Source organism: Panthera uncia, chromosome C2, assembly GCF_023721935.1.
Source record: "Panthera uncia isolate 11264 chromosome C2, Puncia_PCG_1.0, whole genome shotgun sequence".
Classification (NCBI taxonomy): Eukaryota; Metazoa; Chordata; class Mammalia; order Carnivora; family Felidae; genus Panthera; species Panthera uncia.
In genome coordinates this window covers 67476668-67500009 of record NC_064810.1, presented here as the reverse complement: position 1 = coordinate 67500009, position 23342 = coordinate 67476668, and the positions used below count along the sequence as shown (strand labels likewise).

General features: G+C 53.0%; 1 protein-coding gene across 1 annotated transcript in view; it reads left to right on the top strand.

The window, feature by feature from the left end:
- ADCY5 (adenylate cyclase 5) overlaps positions 1 to 23140 on the top strand; it is a 148783-nt gene extending 125643 nt beyond the window's left edge. Inside the window, exons 13-21 of the mRNA XM_049628293.1 lie at positions 5664 to 5780; positions 6148 to 6312; positions 9077 to 9252; positions 11141 to 11170; positions 12470 to 12602; positions 16215 to 16478; positions 17461 to 17665; positions 18620 to 18744; positions 20540 to 23140. Coding sequence (XP_049484250.1) covers positions 5664 to 5780; positions 6148 to 6312; positions 9077 to 9252; positions 11141 to 11170; positions 12470 to 12602; positions 16215 to 16478; positions 17461 to 17665; positions 18620 to 18744; positions 20540 to 20668 — 1344 coding nt within the window. The 3' untranslated portion in view covers positions 20669 to 23140. The remainder of the gene's footprint in view (positions 1 to 5663; positions 5781 to 6147; positions 6313 to 9076; positions 9253 to 11140; positions 11171 to 12469; positions 12603 to 16214; positions 16479 to 17460; positions 17666 to 18619; positions 18745 to 20539) is intronic.
- The last annotated feature ends 202 nt before the right edge of the window (positions 23141 to 23342 follow it).

Sequence of the window (23342 nt, the reverse complement as noted above, 5' to 3'; positions counted from 1 at the left end):
TCCGATGGCCTTTTCATGGTGGGCCTGTTTGGTCCTCTCCTGACACAGCATGATCTGGTTCACAGACATCTCTGGGGACTTGGGGCTAACCTGGTGTCTTGGTCTCCTGGCCTCGCTGCTCAGAGCATCGGCTTCCCTTCAGGGCCCCGCGGTCTCTGGGCTGCTTTGCCCTAAGGATCATCCCTGGAGCACTTCTTTTCTTCTGGCGATGCCGTCTCAGAAGGCCAGTCTGAGCATCTGCACACGTCGCTCCTCCCTTCCCTTGGCATCTGTGCTGCCCTGGGCCCCACAGCTGCTTGTCTTAGAAAAAGGCATGCTGAGGGGTGCCTGGGTGGCTCAGTTGGTGAAGCATCTGTCTTCAGCTCAGGTCATGATCTCACGGTTCGTGGGTTTGAGCCCTGTGTCAGGCTCTGTGCTGATAGCTCAAAGCCTGGAGCTGCTTCAGATTCTGTGTCTCCCTCTCTCTCTGCCTTTCCCTCACTCATGCTCTGTCTCTCTCTGTCTCTCAAAAATAAGTAAACGTTAAAAAAATTAAAAAAGAGGGGCGCCTGGGTGGCTTGGCCGGTTAAGCGTCTGACTTCGGCTCAGGTCATGATCTCATGGTCTGTGAGATCGAGCCCCGCATCGGGCTCTGTGCTGACCGTTCAGAGCCTGGAGCCTGCTTCAGATTCTGTGTCTCCCTCTCTCTCTGCCCCTCCCCTGTTCATGCTCTGTCTCTCTCTGTCTCAAAAATAAATAAACGTTAAAAAAAATTTAAAAAAAAATTAAAAAGAAAAGAAAAAGCCACGCTGCATCCCTCCTTGCCATCACACAAGGGTCCGGACTCAGAATCTCAAATTGGGAATGGCTGGAGCAGTGAAGCAGCCCAGACACCCACCTGAGACTGGAATCCCTTTGTGATAATAAGGATGGGCTGGCCTCTGCTTGATTACCTTCAGGGATGGTGAGCTCAGTCACGTCTCCTGAGTACAGCCTCTCCTCTTTTTGGGCACCTCTGACTGTTCCATCAGCCTCCCTGTGACTTCTGCCCCATCCTCCTATGCTTGTTTCTGACAATGCTAGCATTTCTCCTACCTCCACTCAGATGGGTAGAAGAGGTTGGCTGCCTCCTTTCCCCACCTTCTGGTTTGGGCCCCCTGTCTTTACTGTGGCTCATTAGCATGTTCTTACTTGGAAGGCCAGACTCCTTTCCTGCGTTTTGGAGCTTGGGAGTAGATAGGCACAGAAGGAGTACTTGGCCACATAGCTCTTGGCGTGTGTGTGCATGCTTGCGTGCATAGGTGTATACATGTGTGTATTTAAATCTCCATCCTCCAGGCTGCTGGCTCCTCTTAGCTTGTCTCCCACAGACTCCTGGGACCTGACTGCCTGAGCTCCTGGGAACTGTGGCCAGGGCTGCTTCTAGGCTCTGTGTGCTCTGTGCAGTCACCAGAAACCTCTTCTCCCTCCCTGCAGCCTGAAGTCCACCACCGCACCCCCCTGCCCTTGCTGGCACTTCTTTCTACCCCAGCCTGGCTACTGTCCCAGTTTTTGAAATAGGGTCTTACTACACTACAGTACCTCTTACCTCTTAGGTATCTTCTGTCCTGTGGGGACTTTAGAGCCCCACACTCACCTTCTCCTAGCATGCTCAGGGGCACGTTTTGTCTATTAGAGGATACATTTTGCCAGACACACATTTCTTTGGGGATAGAGAGCGTTTCACTCCAGGAGGCGTATCTTCAGTTCATCCCATGGCTGTTGAGTCAGGCAGTTGAGGGTCCACATCCCAGCTCTGCACTTTGAGCTGTGTTTTCTAAGCTTTGAAGAGGGCGTTTATCACATCCATACTGCAGATGGGGTCAGTGAGGCTCAGAGAGCTTAGGCAGCTTTCCTGAAGCCCTGGAGCTAGGAGGTGCCATAGCTGGGATTTAAACCCCAGTGGTTCTAGATTCCAGAGCCACAGTCCTTCCTCCCAAAGACGCTGCCTTTGTTAATATGTCCATTTGACCCCAGGGAGTGCAGTGGTGTGGAGCCTGCCTTGTTTGGCCTCTGCAGTTTTTATATCTTAAAAAAAAAAAAAAATGTCGTAAAGTAGGAGCTACTGCTTTTTAAAATCAGTTTCTTGTCAAAAAGGCTGTTTTCTTCATTTTTTTTCCATTAGATTTCATCACCTTTTTTCATCTCTGCAATACCCTGACCCCACATCACAGAACCAGGACCCCAGGCTGGTCATCAATTTGCCTGGAGGTTTTCAGAGTGGCCGAGATCAAAACTGTCCTTCACCCCAGTCATGGTTTATTAATTATGTCCCCACTCCTGTATTTCATGTTGAATTGATTTGAGTTCATCGGACTGGGAATGTACTGGTTTGGAATTTTTTTTTTAATCTTTTTTTTTTGTTTTTGTTTTGTTTTTTGAGCTCTAATTGTGAGTGAGCAGGCATTGAACAATTGTTTGCACAGGCACAATTATCCTGCTGGAAAAAAAAATAGTCTCCAAGATCTGGTGGCAAGATCTCTGTGAGAAAACTCTGTCCAGGTGAAGACGTTCACCGTCCGCACTGGGATTAATATGATGGGAGTTAGGGTCAACATACAGATGAACTTTTTGACTACAGGAGATGAGATACTCTATATCAACTGATACCAGAGCAGGATGTCAAATCTTCTGGAGATTTGAAGTTTTAAAGTGAAGAGCAGGTCTTTTTAAAGGATGACAAAGGAAATCGGCTTGTAGCAAGCCAGTGCATTAAAAGTCAATCATTTGTTAAATGTGAAGTACTTTTCCAGACTGAATTTTAAAAATAGCCTGCAGTTCTTCTCCCGGCCTCTGGGTGGCCCCTGTGGGGCTCCTGGTCCCACCTTCCCCGGGAAGCAAGCCCGTGTGCATATCCTGTTCCCCAGCCAATTTCTAATAACTAATAACTTTTGCCTACATCTCATCGGTGAGTGCAAAATAATAAAAGAAACCCTTCAATTGATGGATAGGGTGATTAGAACTGAAATTATTTAAATAACATGGGTCGGGGCATAGGATGGAATGGCAACATTTCAAGCAGACAAAAATTAGAAACCATCTGTCATACCTTTTCAGAGTGGGATCCTCATGCTAGTGCCAGAACACTTTCCCCAGCTATGAAACAAAAAAGTCCTTCAATAGGAAACAGGGATTTTCACTCTTACTGGCAATAGAGCTCTTTAAAAATGCAAATATTAAGTAAATTTTCTATTGAATTTAGCAGCTCACGAAGCACTTTAGTATGCATCATTTCACCGAGTCTTCATGGCCACCTTGGGAGATAGATCTCCCCTACATATAAATAGGAAAGCTGCAGCTCAGAGCCCTTGATGATTTTCCCAGGGTCAGGCAGCTGGTAAGAGCTGTGTAATAAGTTCCTTATTGAGATACAATTCACATCTATAAGATGCACCTTTATGAAGGTGGATGAAACTGTAATTCAGTAGTTTTTAGTATATTCATAAAGTTGGGCAACTGTTAACCACTATAATTCCAGAACATTGTCATCATCCTGAAAAGAAACCCCATACCTGTTAGCAGTCGCTGTTCATTCCCTGCTCGCCAAAGCCCCTGGCAGCCTCAAACTCTCCTTTCTGTCCGTATGAATTTTCCTGAACTCCTACAACGTGTGGCCTTTTGAGATTGTCTTCTTTCACTTAGCATATACTCTCATATCATGTAAAAACATTTTGTTCCTTTTCATGGCCAAATGATATTCCATTCTGTGGAAATATCACATTTAGTTTATCAATTTGAGTAGTTTCCACTTTCAAGCTATAATGAATAGTACTGCTATGAACATTTGTATACGAGGTTTTACATGGACTTACGTTTTCAGTTCTCTTGGGTATATACCTACAAGTACAATTGTTGGGTCATATGGTAACTGTTGATCATTTTGAGAAACTGCCAACCTGTTTTCCAAAACACCTGCACTATTTTACATTCCCACCAGCAATGGATGAGGATTCTGATATCCCTATGTCCTTACCAACACTTGTTATCACCTGACTTTTTGATTATAGCCATCCTGGTGGGTGTGAGGTGGTACCTCATGTTTTTGATATGCATTTCCCTGATGACTCACAACAAACATCTTTTCATGTCATGTGCTCATTGGCCATTTGTATAGATTCTTTGGAGAGATACCTATTCAAATCATTGTCCCATTTTTAAATTGGGTTGTCTTATTGTTGAGTTGTAAGAGCTCCTTGTATACTGTAGTCCCCCCCCTTATCCATGATTTCATTTATTATGGTTTCAGTTCCTGTGGTCTGGAAACAGATGACCCTCCTTCTGACGTATCGTCAGAAGGTCAGTAGTAGCCTAACACTACCTCACGGTGCCTACATCATTCACCTCACTTCCTCGCATCACGTAGGCATTTTATCATCTCACATCGTCAGCAGAAGGGCGAATCCAATAAGATATTTTCAGACAGAGGAGAGACCACATTCACATAACTTTTATTGTAGTATATTTTTGTAATTGTTATGCTTTTGTATTAGTTATTGTTATTAATCTCTAACCATGCCTAATTTATAAATTAAACTTTATGCTAAGTGTATGTACATAGGACAAAGCATAGTATATATGCATTTCTGTACTGTCTACAATTTTAGGTCTCTCGGGGGGGGTCTTGGAATATATCCCCATGCGTAAGAGGAGACTACTGTATTCTGGTTGCAAGACCCTTATTAGAGATATGGTTTGCAACAATTTCTCCTATTCTCTGGGTTGTCTTTTTGCTTTCTTTCTTAAATGGTACATAATACAAAATTCTCCATTGTAACCTTTTTAAATGTACTGTTCAGCAGCATTAAATGCATTCACTCTCTGGTGCAACCATCATCACTGTCCGTCTCCAGAACTTTTTCATCTTCCCAAACTGAACCTCTATACCCATTAACCAATTAACTCCCCACTCTGCCTTTACCCCTGGCACCCGCCATGGTGGACAAAGCCAACTGTGTAGATACAGTGGACTGGGTCATTTAGCTACCAAAATTGAGGTGGGTCTTTGGTTGGACATGCTGTTTGTCTAATTGAAGGAAACGTAGGGAGGGTAGGTGAGGGGAAACAGGAGATCAATGGGAGTCCTGAAAAAAAGGTTCACTTAATTCACTTGTCTAGGGCCCCACCCTCCTGCTCACATGCTACTCTGTCCCCTTCTCACAAGCCCATTTCCTCCCTTCAGACCCTAAGTTTTCTCCAAGTCCTCAGGCCCACAGCTTTTTATTGCCAAGAAGCCTTCTGACCCTCCTTGGGAAAGTTCTGGGACCTTCCAGGCTTCCTTAACTGCCTGATTGTAACCCTGACTGGCCCAGAACTCACATGGCGGATTCATGTGCCTTTTCCTCTGTTCTGCTGGGGGCAGGATAGCACCTTTCCTTCCACCACGCCTCTCTCCCCTGTAAGCTTCCCAGGTAGACTCACTCCTGGCCAGCCGCAGATTCTGTGCTGTCGTCGGCCGGGAGCAGTGGGTCAGTGGTGTGAGCCATCGCACAGTTGCACACTAGGAGGGCGTTCAGAAAGGACCTGGGGTTATGCTGGCACGAGACAAAGATGGAGGGGAGGGAGGGCTCCCCAGCTCCTCTATGGTGGTCTGGAGAGTCCTCACTGAACTCTGTTCTGTCTCTCTCCCTCCTCTTCCCTTGGTTCAGCTCTTCCCGGCCCCGCTGCAGACCCTTTCCAGGAAGATCGTGCGGTCCAAGACGAACAGCACCCTGGTCGGAGTGTTCACCATCACCCTGGTGTTCCTGTCGGCTTTTGTCAACATGGTAGGTGGCTCCACCCCCCACGCCTCCCTGGAGCTCCCTCTCCCCCAGAATTTCTCATTCGGTCTTCCCCTCAGGTCTTTATTCAGATTTGACTCCTAAAGCCTCTCACACAGGCTTTTAGTTCCTTGCTCTCAAGGCTGGAGGGACCAGAAAGACTCAGGAAGTCCCCAGGGGACGTTTACGAGCCCTAGCCTGGGCAGCCGGGCCAACCTTGCTGGCTCCTTGACTTCTTCCAGGCTCCTCTCCTGTCCCCCCCGTCAGTGTCAGGCTGCACCTGAGACCAGGGTGGACAGACACCCGCTGCCCTGTGGAGATGCGCTGCCCTCGCCTGGCCCCCACAGCTGACCCTCTCCCCCGCTGCCCCTAGTTCATGTGTAACTCCAAGGACCTGTTCGGCTGCCTGGCGGATGAGCACAACATCAGCACCAGCCAGGTCAACGCGTGCCATGTGGTGGAGTCGGCAGTCAACTACAGCCTGGGTGACGAGCGGGGCTTCTGCAGCAGCCCCCGGCCCAACTGCAACTTCCCCGAGGTAATGGGCAGGGGGCTCTGGGTGCAGACAGACCCCTCTGCCCCGCTCCCTCTCTGCCTTTGGCTGCTCTGGGGGAGTCAAGGGCTCTCAAGCTCACAGCCATCCCAGAGACCCTATCCCAGTCTCTCAGTCCGTGTGCCGTACATCAGTGAACGAGGCCAGCCTTCTCCATGCAACAGTAAAACAGCATGCTTGCCATGGGCCAGGCACTGTGCTGAGTATTTGACATAGATTTACTCATTTCGTCCTCACAGCAGCCCTTTGACATAGACACTGTTAACATCTTTTTTACACAGATGAAAGTGAGGCACAGAGAGGGTAAGTCGCTTGCCCAAGGTCACACAGCTAGGAAGTGGTAAAGCCAGAGCTTTCACCCAGGTCGTCTGGCTCCAGAATTCTTAGCCTTAACCTGAGGGCAGAGCTGTTTGTGGACCCTCCACTTTGGAGCAGGCCTGCCTCAGGAGAACCTGCCTGAGCTTCTCTGCTATGGGCCAGAGAGCAGGGAGGGAAGCAAAGGAACCCAGTCCCAATCCAGTACTGCCATCGAGGTCATCCATTCAAAGTGTACATACAATTCAGTGGCTTTTAGGATATTCACAGATGTGTGCAGCCATCGTCGTTATCTAGGTAGAACATTTTCATCACCCCCAAAGAAATCATACCCATAGGTTATTGGGTTTAAACACCAAGAACCCTTAGAGAGCAGCATGCATTAAGTGCCGATGGTATGTGTGGTGCTTCATTCACCTTTTCCTCAGGAAGCTCTCCGAGCCTGAGGCCAGGCTTCCAGCCCAGGGCATCTACGGCACGCACTGGGTAGTTCCCATACCCCAGCTGCCTTCGGGGCTCTCATGGAACCTGTGAGGTGATGGTAGTTGTTACCCTTTTCTGGGGAAAGTCCAAGCTTTCATCCAGTTCCAAAAGGGCCCCGTGACTCACAGAAAGGTCCAGAACTGCAGTGAGGGCCGCCGGGGCAGTCACAGAGCTGGCCTCCCTCCCCCAGCCCTGGGAATGAGCCCAATCCATCTCCCCTGTACAGATGGGACAAGGGAACCTCCATGAAGGGCAGGACTCCCGCCAGCATTCACCTAGACAAGCGCCTCTCTTCCACCTGCCGCTGGGTCCGGCTGAGCCCTCCCAACCTGCCGGGGCGGTGGGGGGGTGGGGGGGGCAGCCGAGTCTCCCTTCTGCCTCTGCTCCCTCGTGCAGCTGGCGGAGCTCACAGGAACTGCTGCTTGAGGGCTGTTTGCTGAGAAGCAGGGCCTTGTTTGATCTGACAGTTGCCCCTTGGTGTTTGCTGCTTCATGGCAGATGCTGAGGAATGGGCGAAGAGAGTGGGGATGGTGGCTGTAGGGCTTATTCCAGCTCCTCACTTGAGGGACATGGTTGGTCCCAGCCTTTAGCCCTCACCAGTCTGACCAGTTCCAGTCCCACTGACCCCAGGCCTTGATGACTACAGAGCTCTCGGGCTCACAAGTCTTCTGATTCAGCAACTCCTCACAGATCCCAAGGCCCTTGGGGACACCACCTGTAAGCCTTGGCCTCCTGGCTCTCTGGCTCAGGGTCTGAATGGGCATCCAGGCTGGCCCTGGGGGCTCCCTCCCTGCCCTCCCCCCCCCACCCCCAAGGACAGGATTATTATCCTTGGGGCTGTTTTTATCTGGGTGGACCCCCCCCTACTCCTTCCTCTGCCCCTGTTCCAGGTAGTGGCTTAAGGCTAGCCCCTCCCAGGGGGCCCTCTGTATCCCCTCTCTGGGTTCCTGAAGGCCTGAAGAGGCTCAAGGTCCAACCTGGGAGCGTCCCCCACTGCCATTTGGCCTCCAGCCCAAAGCAGAGGAAGTGCATAGTGAGTCTGAGTGCCTGACTCAGAAGTCATGATGCTAAATTTAAAAGGAACAAAATAACGACGGTGGCATGTCTAGGATTAGCATCAGGGGACGACAGAGCAGAAAGGAACCTCCGAGGTCTCTGGTTCAGCTCCTCTATTGTCTGAGAAAGAAACCGAGGCTCCAAGACCAGAAGGGACTTCCCCAGGGTAAATCGTGTAGGGACACAATCCCTGGTCTGCAGCCTTCTGGGCCAGATAGATTCAGAACTTTGGAATTTTTCAGAGTTTGAAAGAGTATCTCACACCCCCAGTGTAGCCTGGGCAGCACCTGATAATGAAATACAGTAATATTTCTGCAGCAAAATGTATGAATCGTCCCCAGAAGCAGGCTAAAGATGATAATTAGCATCATATCACGTGGGGCAGGCTTTGTCACCAAATAAGGCCAGTTCAGATGTTGCCACCACATTAGTCATGAAAATAGTTTTGGTTTGCAAACCGTGGGATTTCACGTTGCAGGTCAGGGGCTGGGGCCTGTGCTGTCTGCAGTTACTGAGGAAACCAGGCGCTTCCTCTCATGGAACGGCAGCGGTGAGCCGGTGACATTGGAGCTTTTGCAGATGGGGAAAATGAGGCTTAGAAAAGTTGAATAAATGGCGCAAGTCACACCAACAGTCCACAATGAATCAGAGTTACGACTCGAGTCTGCCTGAGCCTGGAGCTCTGCTCTAACCACTGGGCGCTGCTGCCAGCATTGGCCAGACTCAGCCTAGAGCCCCATCTTCTGGTTCCTAACCAGGGCCCTTCTGGTTACGTCACAAGTTCGCATCAGCCACAAGTTCGCATCAGCCTAAACGTGGCTGGCTCAGGGGGGCGGGGCGTGGGGCCGGGAAGGGTGGGGCCAGGGCGCTGAAGCCCGCTGCCCTCTTTCCGCAGTACTTCACCTACAGTGTGCTGCTCAGCCTGCTGGCCTGCTCCGTGTTCCTGCAGATCAGCTGCATTGGGAAGCTGGTGCTCATGCTGGCCATTGAGCTCACATACGTGCTCATTGTTGAGGTGCCCCGCGTCACGCTCTTTGACAACGCCGACCTGCTGGTCACCGCCAATGCCATGTAGGTGGCTCCCCACACTGGGTCTGGGGCAGTGCAGGGAGGTTGGAAGAGCGGGCGGCTGGGAACCTGGGCTGCAGGGGGCCCTTGCGAGGGGAGTGTTGCGTTGCCCCCCAGCCTACCACCTGGGCAAAGCACCAGTGTCTAGTCTTCCTCCTCTCTTTCCCAGTGGGTGGGGGAGTGGCCTCAGGGTGAGTAGGTCCTGCTGTCCCCTCCAGTTTGTTATTCAGTCCTGCCCTCAGGCCTCAGTGAATTGTTCCTCATTTGTTCAGGACAGTCTCTGATGAGCTATTTTCACTTAACTCCATCTGCCTGTGGCACCTCAGGCCCAGAGGGGTAAAGATTCAACAGAGCTGGATGGCAAGGTCTGTGAGAGCAAAAGAACAGCCTTTGTTGTTCATGGGCTCTATGTCCTGCCTCGAGCTAGGCACTGGGACATACATTATCCCTTTTCAGCCTCAGAGCAACTTAGCAAGGTCGACAGGGCTGCCAGGATGGTTGGGTAGTCTGTGCACTGCTCAAAGGCTCCTAGTTATGATGGTGAGTCGTTAGGTCCCACATCTAGGTAGCAGGCATGGGAGTTGTGCCTCAGGCTACCTAGCTCCCAGTAAATTGGGAATAATACCTATAGTAGTAAAATGTAGGTAAAATGCTTGATATCAATGCTCTTTTCTTCCCATCACTCTATCCCCCCCCCCCCCCCCCACACACACACATATACATTGGGAAGTGCAAAAAATGTGACAGGTCTGTGTCTCCTGAGAAAATGCAGCAAACTGTGTTTTCTCCAAGTTATAGGATGGGATCCATTTATCCATCTATCCATTCATCCAAAAATATTTCTTGAGGGTCTACCATGTTTCTTCTCCCATCCCCTCCCTTTGCTGAAGCAGCAGCAGAGAACAGAGGTCATTTCTGGTTTGGGAGTCCCTGGCTTGGCTCCAGGGCAGCACTGTCCAATGGATAAATAATGCAATGTAATTTAAAATTTTCCTAGTAGCTATGTTAAAAAGGCAAAGCCTACAAATTTCATATTTTTATTTAACCAATATATTCAAGATATTATTTTATTTTATTTTATTTTTTTAATTTTTTTTTTCAACGTTTATTTATTTTTGGGACAGAGAGAGACAGAGCATGAACGGGGGAGGGACAGAGAGAGAGGGAGACACAGAATCGGAAACAGGCTCCAGGCTCCGAGCCATCAGCCCAGAGCCTGACGCGGGGCTCGAACTCACGGACCGCGAGATCGTGACCTGGCTGAAGTCGGACGCTTAACCGACTGCGCCACCCCGGCGCCCCTCAAGATATTATTTTAATATGTAGTCAATATAAAATGATTCATGAAACTTATTATATTTTTTCCCACACTAATTCTTCAAAACCTAGTATCTATGTTACACTTGCAGGACATTTTAGCGTGTACTAGCCACACTTGAAGGCTCTAGCCACACGTGGCTGTGGTAACTACACTGGACACAGCATAGGTGTAGTGTTTCTTCTCCTCTGGATGCAGCAAAGGGCTGGGGTGGTGGCTGGGCTGGCTTCTGTCCAGGCGGAGGTGCTGGGGGGCCCCAGGGTCCCAGGTATGGGCTGGGTGATTTGTGGTCATGGAGACCAGATGCCAGTTGGGGCTGGGCTTTCTGTAAGCCTCCCATCCTGAAAGTCTCCTTGGATCCAGAGGGGTGTTAGGGGGGGGATGAGGGAGCAACTGTAGTGGGGGCAGTGGTATCAGGCACGGGGCAGCAGGGCTGGGAGTGGTGGGGGAGCACGGCGGTGGGAGGGGCAGAGCAAGGTGGGAGACAGAATGGGGGAGGGGGGCAGAGCGGGAGTGGAGACTGCCCATGTGGAAGAGCAGCCCCGAACAGCCCTCCCCGCTTCCTGTTCACAGAGACTTCAGCAACAACGGGACCTCCCAGTGGTGAGTGGATACTCTCCAAGTCCTCTGACACAGCCTCTCCCTGCCCTTGGCCTAGAGCTGCCAGAGGCCAGCAGCCCAGGGCCCAGCAGAGAAAGTGGTGGTGCCCATTGGGGAGGGGGCCTCTGAGGCAAGGTGGGCAGTGAAGGAGAAGGCTGGAGGGGGCAGGGAAGCCCTTTACTCCCCAGGGACCAAGGATGCCTCATTGGGTAGATGCCCTTCTTTTCTTGTGCGATTCCCACCAGCCCAAGATGACCTAGGACACACAGGTCATTTCCAGAGACCTCACCTTAAAGCATCTGGCTTCCCACTCTTCCCCAGGAGCATGTGTCAGACTCCAGGCCCAGGAGAATAGGAGCTGGTGCCCCCTGGCTCCCTGCCAGAAGAGAGGGGCCAGCAAGGCCTGTGGGCTTTGTGGGGTAGGCCCTGCACTAGGGCTACTGCTGGTCAGGGAGTCTGTGCAGTGTTCAAGGCTCAGGCTCTCTGCTGGGACAGGGAGCAAGCAGGGTTTGGGAGAGCAGCTTTTATGAAGAGTATGTATTAATGTTAACAGGAATGCAATTAGTCATTATTAGCTACCAGGTGTGGAGTTCCTACTGTTTGTCAGGTGCTATACAAGGAATTTTGTGTACAGTATTTTTCTTTTTTAGTATTTATTTATTTATTTTGGAGAGAGAGCGCAAGCAGGGGAGGGACAGAGAGAAAATCCCAGGCAGGCTCCATGCTCAGTATGGAGCACGATGCAGGGGCTCGATCCCACAACTGTGAGATCATGACCTGAGTTGAAATCAAGAGTTGAACGCTTAATTCGCTGAGCCACCCAGGTGCCCCTGGTATCTTTAATTCTTAAAATGTGGGTATTGTTATCCCATTTTACAGATTAGGAAACTAAGGTTCAGAGAGGTTAAGAGACTTGCCCAAAGCCCAGAGACGGCCAGTATGGCCTGCCTGGCTTCCTTGTTACTATGCCCACGGCCGCTATCTTGTCCACTGGGAGACGCCTGGGATGTACATGCTGCCTTTTACAAGGGCCTCATTTATCCCCTGATGTGACCAGAGGGAAGCTGCCCAGTGATGGGGGAGAGGTGGGCATCAGGAGAGGAGTAATGGCTGCTGAGCTGCTGGTGTGAGCAGGGGCTGAGACAGGGCTGCCAGCTGAGGTGGCTTCCTGGAGGAGGCATTACCTCAGGCAAAATTTGAGTGGGAGGTTAAGGAGAAGGGGGAGTAGTAGGAGGAAGACAAAGGCCTGAGGGGGCCTCTGAGCCTGCCATGAGGTGCCAGGCATCTGCCTCCTGCCTGCAGCCCTGAACATGCGACCAAGGTGGCGCTGAAGGTGGTGACGCCCATCATCATCTCAGTCTTCGTGCTGGCCCTATACCTGCATGCCCAGCAAGTGGAGTCCACCGCCCGCCTGGACTTCCTCTGGAAACTGCAGGTGGGTGGCCCCGGGACTGGAACTGGGATGGGGGACACACCCAGTCCTCGCAGCACTTTGTGAGTGAACGAGTTCATCACCTGGGCTGGCTGAGCCTTCGTCCTGCACTGAAAAGGTGTCCTGCTCAGTCCCACTAATCTGTGCCCCATGTCCCAGCAGGTCTGCTCCCTGCTTTCTGGAGCCAAGAGCCAAAACCCTGGAGCTTATTCCAAACCATCCCACCCTTGACAGCGCTGGGACTTTGACGGGCCCAAGACATATGCTCTTAAGTCACAAATATTGGCCAGGCATTGCTGTGTGCATCCAGAGGCAGGGACAGAGGGGAGGCATGGCCTCTAGTCTGTAGTGTGGGCAGCGAGGAGTCGGGAGAGAGGGGAGCGGGCAGGAGGTGAGGACTGTGGGACGTGTAGTCCCCATGTCACAGAGGCTGCAGTGCAGGAGCTGGTCCCACAGGCTCCTGAGCAGGGCCTGATGTGACCAGAACTGGCTTGAAGACTCTTCCAGGGGAGAATGGATGGAGGGGGCATCAAAGACCATCAACCGGAAGCCTGGACAGGTGGCTGTGCCCTGGCCCTGGGGAGAGGTGGTCCAGGTAGGGGCAGAGGCAGTGGGGTGCTAGTGCCCAGGGAAGTGCTCCAGCCTCCAGGCTTTGTGCCCTGTGCCCTGATGGTGTCAAAACCCGGAGGAGGGGATGCCACTGGGCCACACACAGGGTGATGCTCCAGGTGCTAGTGATGGACCCAGCCGCTGCTTGTTACCTGCTGGACCGACTCAGAAGGTCCAGGAGAGGGCGCCCACGGTGAGAAAGTCTTCCCTGTGGGCAGCCTCAGACCTGTTATTCCAGTTACTTCATTCTTAAGGATGGGAGCATCCAGTGGCCCCTGCTGTGTTTCGCAGGAGGTTGGCTGAGATTCCCCACTGAACGGATGCCCTGAGGTTGGGGGAAAACTGTTGCATGTGGAATGCCCCCTTATCATCCCTGGGTTGGGAGGGACCCGGGGGATATCCAGTGTGAGGCCATACCTTCCTGGCTCAGATTGCTGCCTCCCTGCCTCCTCCCAGCTCTCATGCCCCTCATGCCTCTGGGGAAGCTCCCCAGAGGCGCCAGCTCTCTCCTAGGGGCTCACCAGGCTCTGTGGGACCTGGGGCTGATTTCCCTCCACTTCTCTGCTCACTCGCACCCCACCTCCCATGTGAGCCCTGAGGAAGTCCCCCACCCCCAAGACAGTGGCTGTCCTGCCACTCATTTGTGTGGCAAAGATCTCGAGAAAGGGCTGGAAGCAAGGGACAGGTGAGCCTGCCACTCAGCCTGCCTTTGTGACCTGCTGCCCTGTCACCCCACCCCACTTCTTTGTCTAGCTCCTCAGTACGCAGGGTCGAAGTGAGGCTGCCTGCCAGGGCTGAACAGAGCAGTCTGAGCTTCCCTCACAACCCCACCCCAGTGTTCAGGCAACCGCAGCTCCCCTCCCATTTTGAAAACAATTAAGGCCTGTACACAGGTGTGTGGGGTTGGGGGTGAGCATGTCTCTACCTGGCAGGCGTGTCAGCCTCTCTCCACTGAACCCCTGCAACAGGCTCATGATGCTTACATGTCCCTTCATCTCCCGTCCTCCTCCAGGACTTTTGGGAGGTGGAACAACATCAAATACATACCAACAGGCAAAAACCTGAACACAGGTCCTTGGGTTGGGTGAGTGATAGTCGGGTGCTCCCCACCCCTCCAGTCTAACTCAGCAGCTAATTTTGCTGTTGAATCTAAGGTCATGGTGGGTGGGTGTGGTGCTGGCAGTGAGCTGGGGAAGCCCGAGGTCCTTCGCTTCCCTGAAGCGTCTGTACCAGGAACACACCCTTACCCGCAAGCCTGCTCCTGGCCAGACCACTGGGTCTCAGGTCTTATCCCTCTCCCACAGCATTGACCTTATTAGGATCAGCAAGGGGGCTGTGGACCCCTGAGCCCTCCACCTGGCCAGAGCCCAATCCTAGAAGCGGTTGGCTGTGTTGGGAGCTGCCCAATGTCACATCTCAGGGCAGAGTTGTCCAGATGTGGCGGGAGTTCCTGGTCAGAACCCTGGGGCCTTGGCCAGTGCTCCCTGCAGTAACCAGTCTCCGACTATCTCAACCCCAGCCTCCACCACCAGCTGCCTGGCACTGGGCAGATGCACTCTGGGAAGGGCATGTGTTATGTTTCTGCCACCGCTGGGCTGATCAAAGGAGCTAGAGTGCTCATGGGCCCCCAGGCATGTGGTCTCAGCAGTAGTAGCACTGTGGGCAGCCTGTGCATTTTCCAAGGCAGATGGCCCGGCTGGGGCTCTTCCAGGGAGTAACCTTCGAGAAGTATAGAGATTCCCACTCTGGCCTACTCCCGCTGGCACACCTGTACCAGAGCTAGGCAGAGGGTGGCTTGGGAGGAGGGGCCTCCCAAGGCATCTCAGAAGCAAAGGTCCCACTGCACCCACCTGGCATCTCAGGATCCAGGAACTTCCTTAGGCATAACCCCTATTGTCAAGGCTGTGTTTCCAGCGGCTCTAGGACTGATGGGCTGTGGGTCCTCTCACCTCAGGTGCAAGGCTAGGCCTCTGAGCCCTGGGGTCCCTGAGCTTTCTACCTTACCTGCTGGACCCAGGTCCTGTGGCTTTGGGTGGGTGTGCCAGCAGTTTCCCCATGAGCAGCCACCATCCACAGGGAGAGCCAGGGAAGTGGTCCTGGTGCTTTTGGAGGTTGTAGCTGCAGCCAAATAGAAAGGCCTCCACGTTTAGTTAGGAAAGCCCCCAGCAGGCTGGCTAGATCTTTTCAATGGCCCTGCTAATGACCCTTTACCTGCCTGTTTTACCAACATGATCACTCCCAGTTAAAGGGGCCATTTTGTTTGCCATCAAGGGGGAGGAAGCTAGCAGACTGCACTGTGTACCTCCTGTGTCACATGAACTCTGGTCAGATGGCTCCTTGCACACCTTGGTGCATAACTGTCTCTGCTCTTCAGGCTGTGGCTCCCTGTTGGCCTCTTGATTTTTGGGCTCTTAAGCTAGAGGGTGAGTGACCACAAACCCCAATTTCCCAGACCCAGGGGAACCAAAGTCAATGGTGATGTGCCCATCCCACCCCTGGTGGCACTTTGGGGCATCTGTACCTCCTGGCCCTGGGGTGAGTCTGCTCTGGTGGGAACCAGGGAGATTGGTGGGGCTTTAAACCATCGTCCCAGTGGGGTTGGTCTATTAAGTGATCCTTATCAAACTGCTTTTCTGGCTGTACTTCCTGATATGAAGAAGAAAGTGGACAGTTGTGGAGCACTTGGTAGCTGGAGGGCCACTGGGGCTGTGGTTTTGGCCATCCCTGTAACCCCCTGCCTTGGTCTAGCTTTGGTCGGACAGGATGCTCTCAACCTGTCTTCCAGGACCCGTTCCCAGCCCGGGGTTCCCTCCTTCGGGGCCAACACATTCCGAGGGGCAGGCAGGCAGAGCCCAGTTGGATGTGTACAAGTGTCTCACTTTTCTGGTGCTTCCTCATGGAAAGCCAGAGGTGGGGACAGCAGGGGGACAGAGGCTGGGCACAGTGGAGGTCTTGGGTGCACGCGGGCAGGCCGCATGCCTCTCCTGACCGGGCGCCGTGTCCTAGGCCACAGAGGAAAAGGAGGAGATGGAGGAGCTGCAGGCCTACAACCGGCGGCTGCTGCACAACATCCTGCCCAAGGATGTGGCCGCCCACTTCCTGGCCCGTGAGCGACGCAATGATGAGCTCTACTACCAGTCGTGTGAGTGTGTGGCCGTCATGTTCGCCTCCATCGCCAACTTCTCTGAATTCTACGTGGAGCTGGAGGCCAACAATGAGGGTGTTGAGTGCCTGCGACTACTCAATGAGATCATCGCCGACTTTGACGAGGTGCGACGGGTGGGCAAACAGGAGAGGGGCAAGGGAGACAGGCACCTTGCCTACATTTCTTCCTCTATTGTGTTACAAAGGAGAAAACAGGCCCAGAGACACTGCTTGCCTAAGGTCAGGGCTAGTAGGTGGAAGAATGGGGGTCCCAGCCCAGGTGTTTGGAATTTGAAGTCTCTGCAGGTCCGTTGTCCCACTGAGGCCCTGCCCAGCTACCTTGCCAGCCACTCTCCATCAGCCACCATTCCTTTCCCACCAGGCTGGGGCCCAGCCTTTGAGGGAGTCCAAGGAAGGAGGGACTCCTAGGCTAAGGGAGAAGGCAGGACAAAGACGCAAAGCCCGGAATAGCAGAGGCGGAAACACAAACGTGTCTTATTTACTACACCCTCGCCAAGCACCTAGTGTGTGCCAGGTGCTGGGGGTTCTGTGCCCAGTAGGGCATTTTGACCCTGGGGGCCCCCTGAGTGGTGAGGGTGAGAAGGTCAACCCCAGCGGGAATACAGAGCCTTGGGAGGAGGAGGAGGATGGAACTGGGAATGGGCTGTGCTGGGAACAGCCCATGAGGCTCCTGGGGCAGAGCGTAGCTGGAATTGACTGAAGTTGGGTCTGGGCAGGCTTTTGACAGACAATGGAGATAGAAGGTGGGTGTCTCGTTGGACAAAGATGAGGTGGTGTCCCTGGGAGGGATGGGGATATGAGCCAGGGAAGGGAGGAGATGGCCACCAGCCCCTGTTGGGGGCAAGAGACGCTGAGGTGACTAGTGGGCTGGCCTGGGGCTCTTGGTGCAGGGCAGACAGTGACTCACAGTGACCACACACAGGTAAGTATGGGAGGAGGCCTGCTCTGTTGGCCTCACTGAGCTGGTGTGGAGTTGGGCCTCCTGTGTGAACTGGGAGGACATGAGGGGCCATGCTGTTGCCCGTCCCCCATAGACTTCAGTGCCCCAGCCTTGGTGGTAACCCAGGTTTGGCCTCCTTCCATCTAGATCATCAGTGAGGATCGGTTCAGGCAGCTGGAAAAGATCAAGACCATTGGCAGCACCTACATGGCTGCCTCAGGCCTCAATGACTCTACATATGACAAGGTGGGCAAGACCCACATCAAAGCCCTGGCTGACTTTGCCATGAAGCTCATGGACCAAATGAAGTACATCAATGAGCACTCCTTCAACAACTTCCAGATGAAGATCGGTGAGCTTTCCTTCTGGCCAGTTCAGCCTGGGAAGAGCAGGTCGGGTAAAAAGCTGCAGGGCCTTGACAGGGCTGAAGAGGAGGGTCGTGGAGGGAAGCATCTTAAGAAATGACGGTGTTTCTATTTGGGAGCTTCTGCTATGTTTGCAGTCCTACTTCACACACAACAGTGAGGTTTAATGTGGCCCCATGTGAGAGAGGAGGGGGAGCGCCCAGGGGCTTGGAGACACGGCAGAAAATGTCTAGACAGTGTCAGTTAAGCCAGGTGTGTTGGGTAAGGTTCTTGCTTGAAGAGGAGGGAGGACATTTGAGGTGGGGAGCTAGCATGGCAAAGGCTGAGGGGCAGGGTGATCGGGGTTGGCGTGCCTAGGACCGGGAAGGTGGACAGATGAGAGCAGAAGTGCCAGGAGGGAGATGGCAGCCTTGCTTCCTGGAGCTGGGTCACGGTGGCATCCCTGCCTGAGCTCAGACGCCCAGGGGAGGATCACCTTGACAGAGAAGACACTGTGGGTTAGGAGCAAGGTACTAAGAATGAAAATCGTTGTGCCCCTGAAAGAAACAGGAGTGATGAGGGAAAAGGATGAGTTCTGGTACGTGTGGTTAGAATGAACTGAAAACTGAAATGCCACCAACAGGGATGATTAAGGACAGGCAGTGGGATGCTGCAGTGGGTCACTGAATCCTTGAAGAGGGTGGTCCTGGTGATGGACTTGCAGGAGCTGAGACCTGATTGGGGGCGAGGACACAGGAACAGTGCTGTGGGAACAGACCCCGTGGTCTGGGTTGGCAGGCATTTTGTGGGAACTGCAGGGTAAAGCATGGTCTCGGGCCTGGAGGACACTGGCCGTCTTCAGACTGAGTCCAGAGGAACTTGCTGAGTGTCAAGGGAGGAATGATAGTCTGGTGAGCACTAGTCTGAGCCCTGATGACATTGCTGACTTCTGTCCCCTGCAGGGCTCAATATTGGCCCCGTGGTGGCTGGGGTGATCGGGGCTCGCAAGCCTCAGTACGACATCTGGGGCAATACGGTGAACGTGGCCAGCCGCATGGACAGCACCGGTGTGCCTGACCGCATCCAGGTGAGTGCCGGAGCATCCACCACCCGGCTCACCCCCATGGGGGCCTCTGCCTGATACTCCAGGTCCCTAGTGCAAGCTGCCCACAGTCCCCAGTCAGAATTTCTGCAGCCAATTTTGAAGGTAGCTGGCACTGTCTCGGGAGCTTGGAGATCATTGTGTTTCAGGCCCTCAGGACCTTGGACAGATCTTCACTCCTGTGCAAAGCCCTCTACTGGCCACAGAAGGAATTGGGGGAGTAAAGGCAGGAGCCACTGCTGATGCTAAGCCAGGAGTGCTAATGCCAAGACCCAGGCATACAAGGGGACACCAAGATGGTTGCAGGGAGCAATGTCTTGCCAGTTGGAGCCCACAGCACTCAGGGCCTGGTGCAATAGAACCAGGGAAGGCCAGTGATCCCTAGGATGGTTGCCAAGGGGCCTGGCCAGAGACCCAGAGACTTTTTCTCCTCTCTTCATCCTGTGCAAGCTGGCTCTTGCGATTCCCAGGCCTACCTCTCTTCAACCGCTTTTGTTTTTCTTAGACTGCCCTTAATTCCTTCTGCTCCTGACAACAGTGAGGCCCTGGACTGGGCTGTATTCCTGTACCTCTGAATCCCCAGGGCCCCCATAAGGCTGTGGGGAGGTCACTTAGCCTCCCTGACCTGTTTTCCCAAGTTTGAACTCTGCTCTCTTCATGGCCCTTTGCTCACACTGACACTGCTTAAATGTCCCTTAAGTCCTCTCTTCTGTGGGACCTCTGAACAGAGGGTCAGCCCAAGCACGGCCCTGGCCTGATAGGTGCTGTTGGAGGAACCTGGCCAAATGGCTTTCTCTCACTTCTATCCCTGTGCCAAAGGGAGAAGGGACAACAAGATGGCAGCTGGGGAGAAAGGAATGTGTGCTTGCAGAATGTCCGACCCCACCCACAGACAGGTGTGAGGGACTCTGTCAGCAGCCACACAACGGCCCGGCACCTCACCTTTGCGTAGGGCTTTCCCATTCGTGGAATACATGTGATAACCCAGTAGGGTCACCTTCCAGCAGCCCATCTAGAGATTTCTGGCCCCTTCTTCCCTGGCCTGACAGCCAGGCAGGGCCAGGATCCTCAGCAGAGGTTTTGTGGGGTGGCTGGTGGGGCGTGTGGGCTGTACTCAGACGGCTTTTGGGTCACTGCATGAGGCATTCATCTGTATTGCTGCTCACATCAGCCCTACAATAGTGCAGTGATTACTGAAGCCACTGGTGAGTTCCCCTTTGTTCCAAAAGCTAAAGCAGAGATGGGCACTAGGATACAGAACTGAATCCACACTCTGCCATTTGTTAGCTATGTAGCCTCAGGCAAGTGATTTAGGTTTCCTGAGGCTGAGATAACAGTATTTACCTCATAGATTCAGTGAGATGAATAGTGGCTCTCGATCTGTAGTGTGAAAAACCAATTTCCAGGAACATCGCTGATCTGTCCTGGAGCGAGACTTGGGTGGACACGCTGGGCCCATGCTTCGTATCAGTGGGGCAGCATCAGAATGCTGTGGATGCCCTAAGCAGTTCTGCTCAGCTTCTGCACCTCTCTCACTGTGGACAATGACAGGCAGTTCAGGGACCACAGGCCACACTGCCTGGCACAAAGTAGGTGCTGTCATCCTTCTTGTTTCGAACAGTCAAGTCTAGGGGTGAGCAGCTGTCAGTCCCTGAGAGCCCCTGCCAGGGAGGTGCCACCCACCCTTGTGTGTTGGGGACAGTCGGACAAAACTGCCTGACAACAGAGTCACGGCTTGGCTCAACAATGGCCTATCCTCTCCCCTTCTTCGCCTCCTCAGGTCACCACAGACATGTACCAGGTGCTGGCTGCCAACACATACCAGCTGGAGTGCAGGGGTGTGGTCAAGGTCAAGGGCAAAGGAGAGATGATGACCTACTTCCTCAACGGTGGGCCCCCGCTCAGTTAGCAGCTGCCAGCCAGTGATGCCAGGCAGCCTGGCCTCCAGAGAAACGGAAATGGCTTCTTTGTGTGCCGGAGGGGGGGCAGGTGGAAGCCTGCGCTCTAGCCCACGTGGCTGCGCCGGTGAGATTCTCCACTTTGACTCCAGAAGCAGCTTCTGCCTTTGTGGGCAGGCCGCAGCCTCCGTCCCAGGCCCCAGGGTGCCAGCGTCCTGCGAGCACCAAGCTGACCAAAGATGTTTCCTCTGTAGAAGACTCTGCTAGGCGCGATCCGAATCCCGAGTTTTCTAACGGATGCTGCTGCGCAGGTGGAAAGGAGCTGCTGAGTGCTTACGGTGTGTGGCAGCCGAGTGTGCAACGACAGAGCTGAGGGGGAGGCCTCAGCCTCGGGTGGGTGGGTCGGTCAGCGGCCCAACTCTGGCCCAGGGTAACCCAGCGGCCCCAGGGGTCCACTTCCCTGTGTGAGCCTTTAAACCCCTGACAGAGGCCACGGCCCCTGCCCCACGGAGGGGCTTGCTGGCAGGAGTGCTGGCTCTGGAGGGACTGCGGCCTTCTCCGCAGCCCTCCTCCTCACCTACACAGGTGGACAACGTCTCTTGGAGGGGAACAGAACAAATTGTGAGGGGGAGGCGAGAAGACGCGAGGCAAGGAGGGGTGGTTCTGAGAAAAAGAAAATATTTATTAAATAAAACAACTTTCTGTGCCCTTCTTTAGACTATGCTAGTTGTATGCGTATGAGAGACCCACAAGCAAACAAAGATGCCACTGGTGGTTGGGGGGAGGGCAAGGATCCCAACTTGTCTTTTTTGTATTTTTTATTTTGTATTATTGAAAACCTTGGAGATCTAACAAATATACCAAATTCTATATTTTGTAAACTATATTAGAAAACAGCTGTGCACAGCGTTTGTACTGTACGTGTGTCAGCGTATGTACTGGTGTAGATGTGTGTTTATGCCGTGGAACTGGTCACATGCAGGATGCCTGTTGCCCTCACTTCAGATTAGGCAGTTTTGGGTTTTCCCAGGTCCAACCAGAGCAGTGAGCGTGTCCTTTTGGGGTGCCCTACATTCAGATTAAATGGGAAGGTGCATGCGTACATTACCCCATCTAACACATCACTTCCCCTAAGTAAAATGCAAATGGATAATAAAACAAAAACTGCCTTCCCATCTCAGGCTCAGGTGGAACCAAGGGAAGCAGCCTCAGCCTGCAACAGACAGCATGGCCCCTGTCCCCTCTTCTCCCTGAGATGCCAACCATTTGCTGCCTGCAGAGAGGCAGCTGTGAGTGCTCAGGGATGGCCACAGGTGCTCAGCTGGCGGGGGGGAGGGGAGGGGGCGGTGGTGGTGGGAAGCCTTACCTGCCTTTCTCAGTTGGCTACCATGCAGGTGGCTCGCCCAGAGATAGTGCCTCAGACTTGGGGGTAATGTGCAGCCCTCGGGTTCAGGGAGGGTGGTGGCTTTGCTTTTCATCTGCAGACCAGAGAAAAGGATAGAGCCTAGCTAGCTTCAGCGTCCAAAGGGCAAAGCTAGCAGAAATTTTGTTTTGTCTGGTTTTTGGTTTTTTGGGAGGTGGAAGTGAAATATATTGGAAAAAATTGTATTTGTTATATCCTCTGAGGGTATAAAATGGAAACGGGCTTAAAACTGAAAAATGATATATTATCATAGGGATATATTCAAACAGAATCCTTGGGTCCTGTGCCCACATCTTTTTGTTGCTTCTCAGGGCAGAATTATTCTCACCTCTAACACGAGCTTGAAGGAGGTAGGGCGGCAGCTATATGCCAACTGCAAAATGTTATTTTGATCCCCATCTGCACCACCTCTCACTGGACACTAGCACCGGCCTCCCCTTTTTTCTTTAGTATATGTGCTGCTGAAGCGAGCTCCCCTTTCCACACACCATCTCTCACCCCAATTTGAACACAGCTCTGAGAAGCAAAGTTTACGGACCTAAAACTGCCAGCTCAAGTCTGTCCACGCTTCTGCTGCTCTGTCCTTTGAGTTCTGCATTGCCCCTCTTGCATCTGTTGGGGGGACTGGCTTTCTCCATGGTGGCATTCTCAAGTCCCCGGCCCCTCCATAGCACCCACCAGTGGTGCTAGGTTTTAATTTTGCTTCCAACCTGAGTAACGTGTGTGTGCTGAGTTCCTCTGGTGGTTCCCCCCATTGGTTACGGTCTCCTTGGCCTCTCGGGGGCCCATCCCTCCTATCCCAGCAGTGACTGGCGACACCATGCAGTGCTAGCTCTTCATTCCCTCCAAGGGTGTGCACTCTTTTTATTCCTGCTCTTGCAAAAACAGATAGGATTATGATTTCCCATGGAAATTGAAAAGTCTATTTAAATAATTTAACTATTAAACACTTTCACTCGTAATGTGTCCTGGTCTGATTTGTGGCTTGGGCCAAGGGCCTGGTTCCAGTCTGAAGAACAGTGCCCTCGGCCCTTGCTGGGGCACTGGGCAGGGAGCCCCAGAGGGCAGAGACCTACCTTGAGTGGGGAACAGCACGCTGCTATGGGGAGAATGTCGGCGAAGGCCTGCAGTCATTGTGGCAGTCAGGTGAGACAGCACTGGTGACCTTGGCGAGAGTTAGTTCACTGGGCTGAGGAGCAGGTTCCAGAGTGCAGCGGGCTGAGGAATGAGGAGGTGAGAGACACCAGGAATGAAGGGACAAG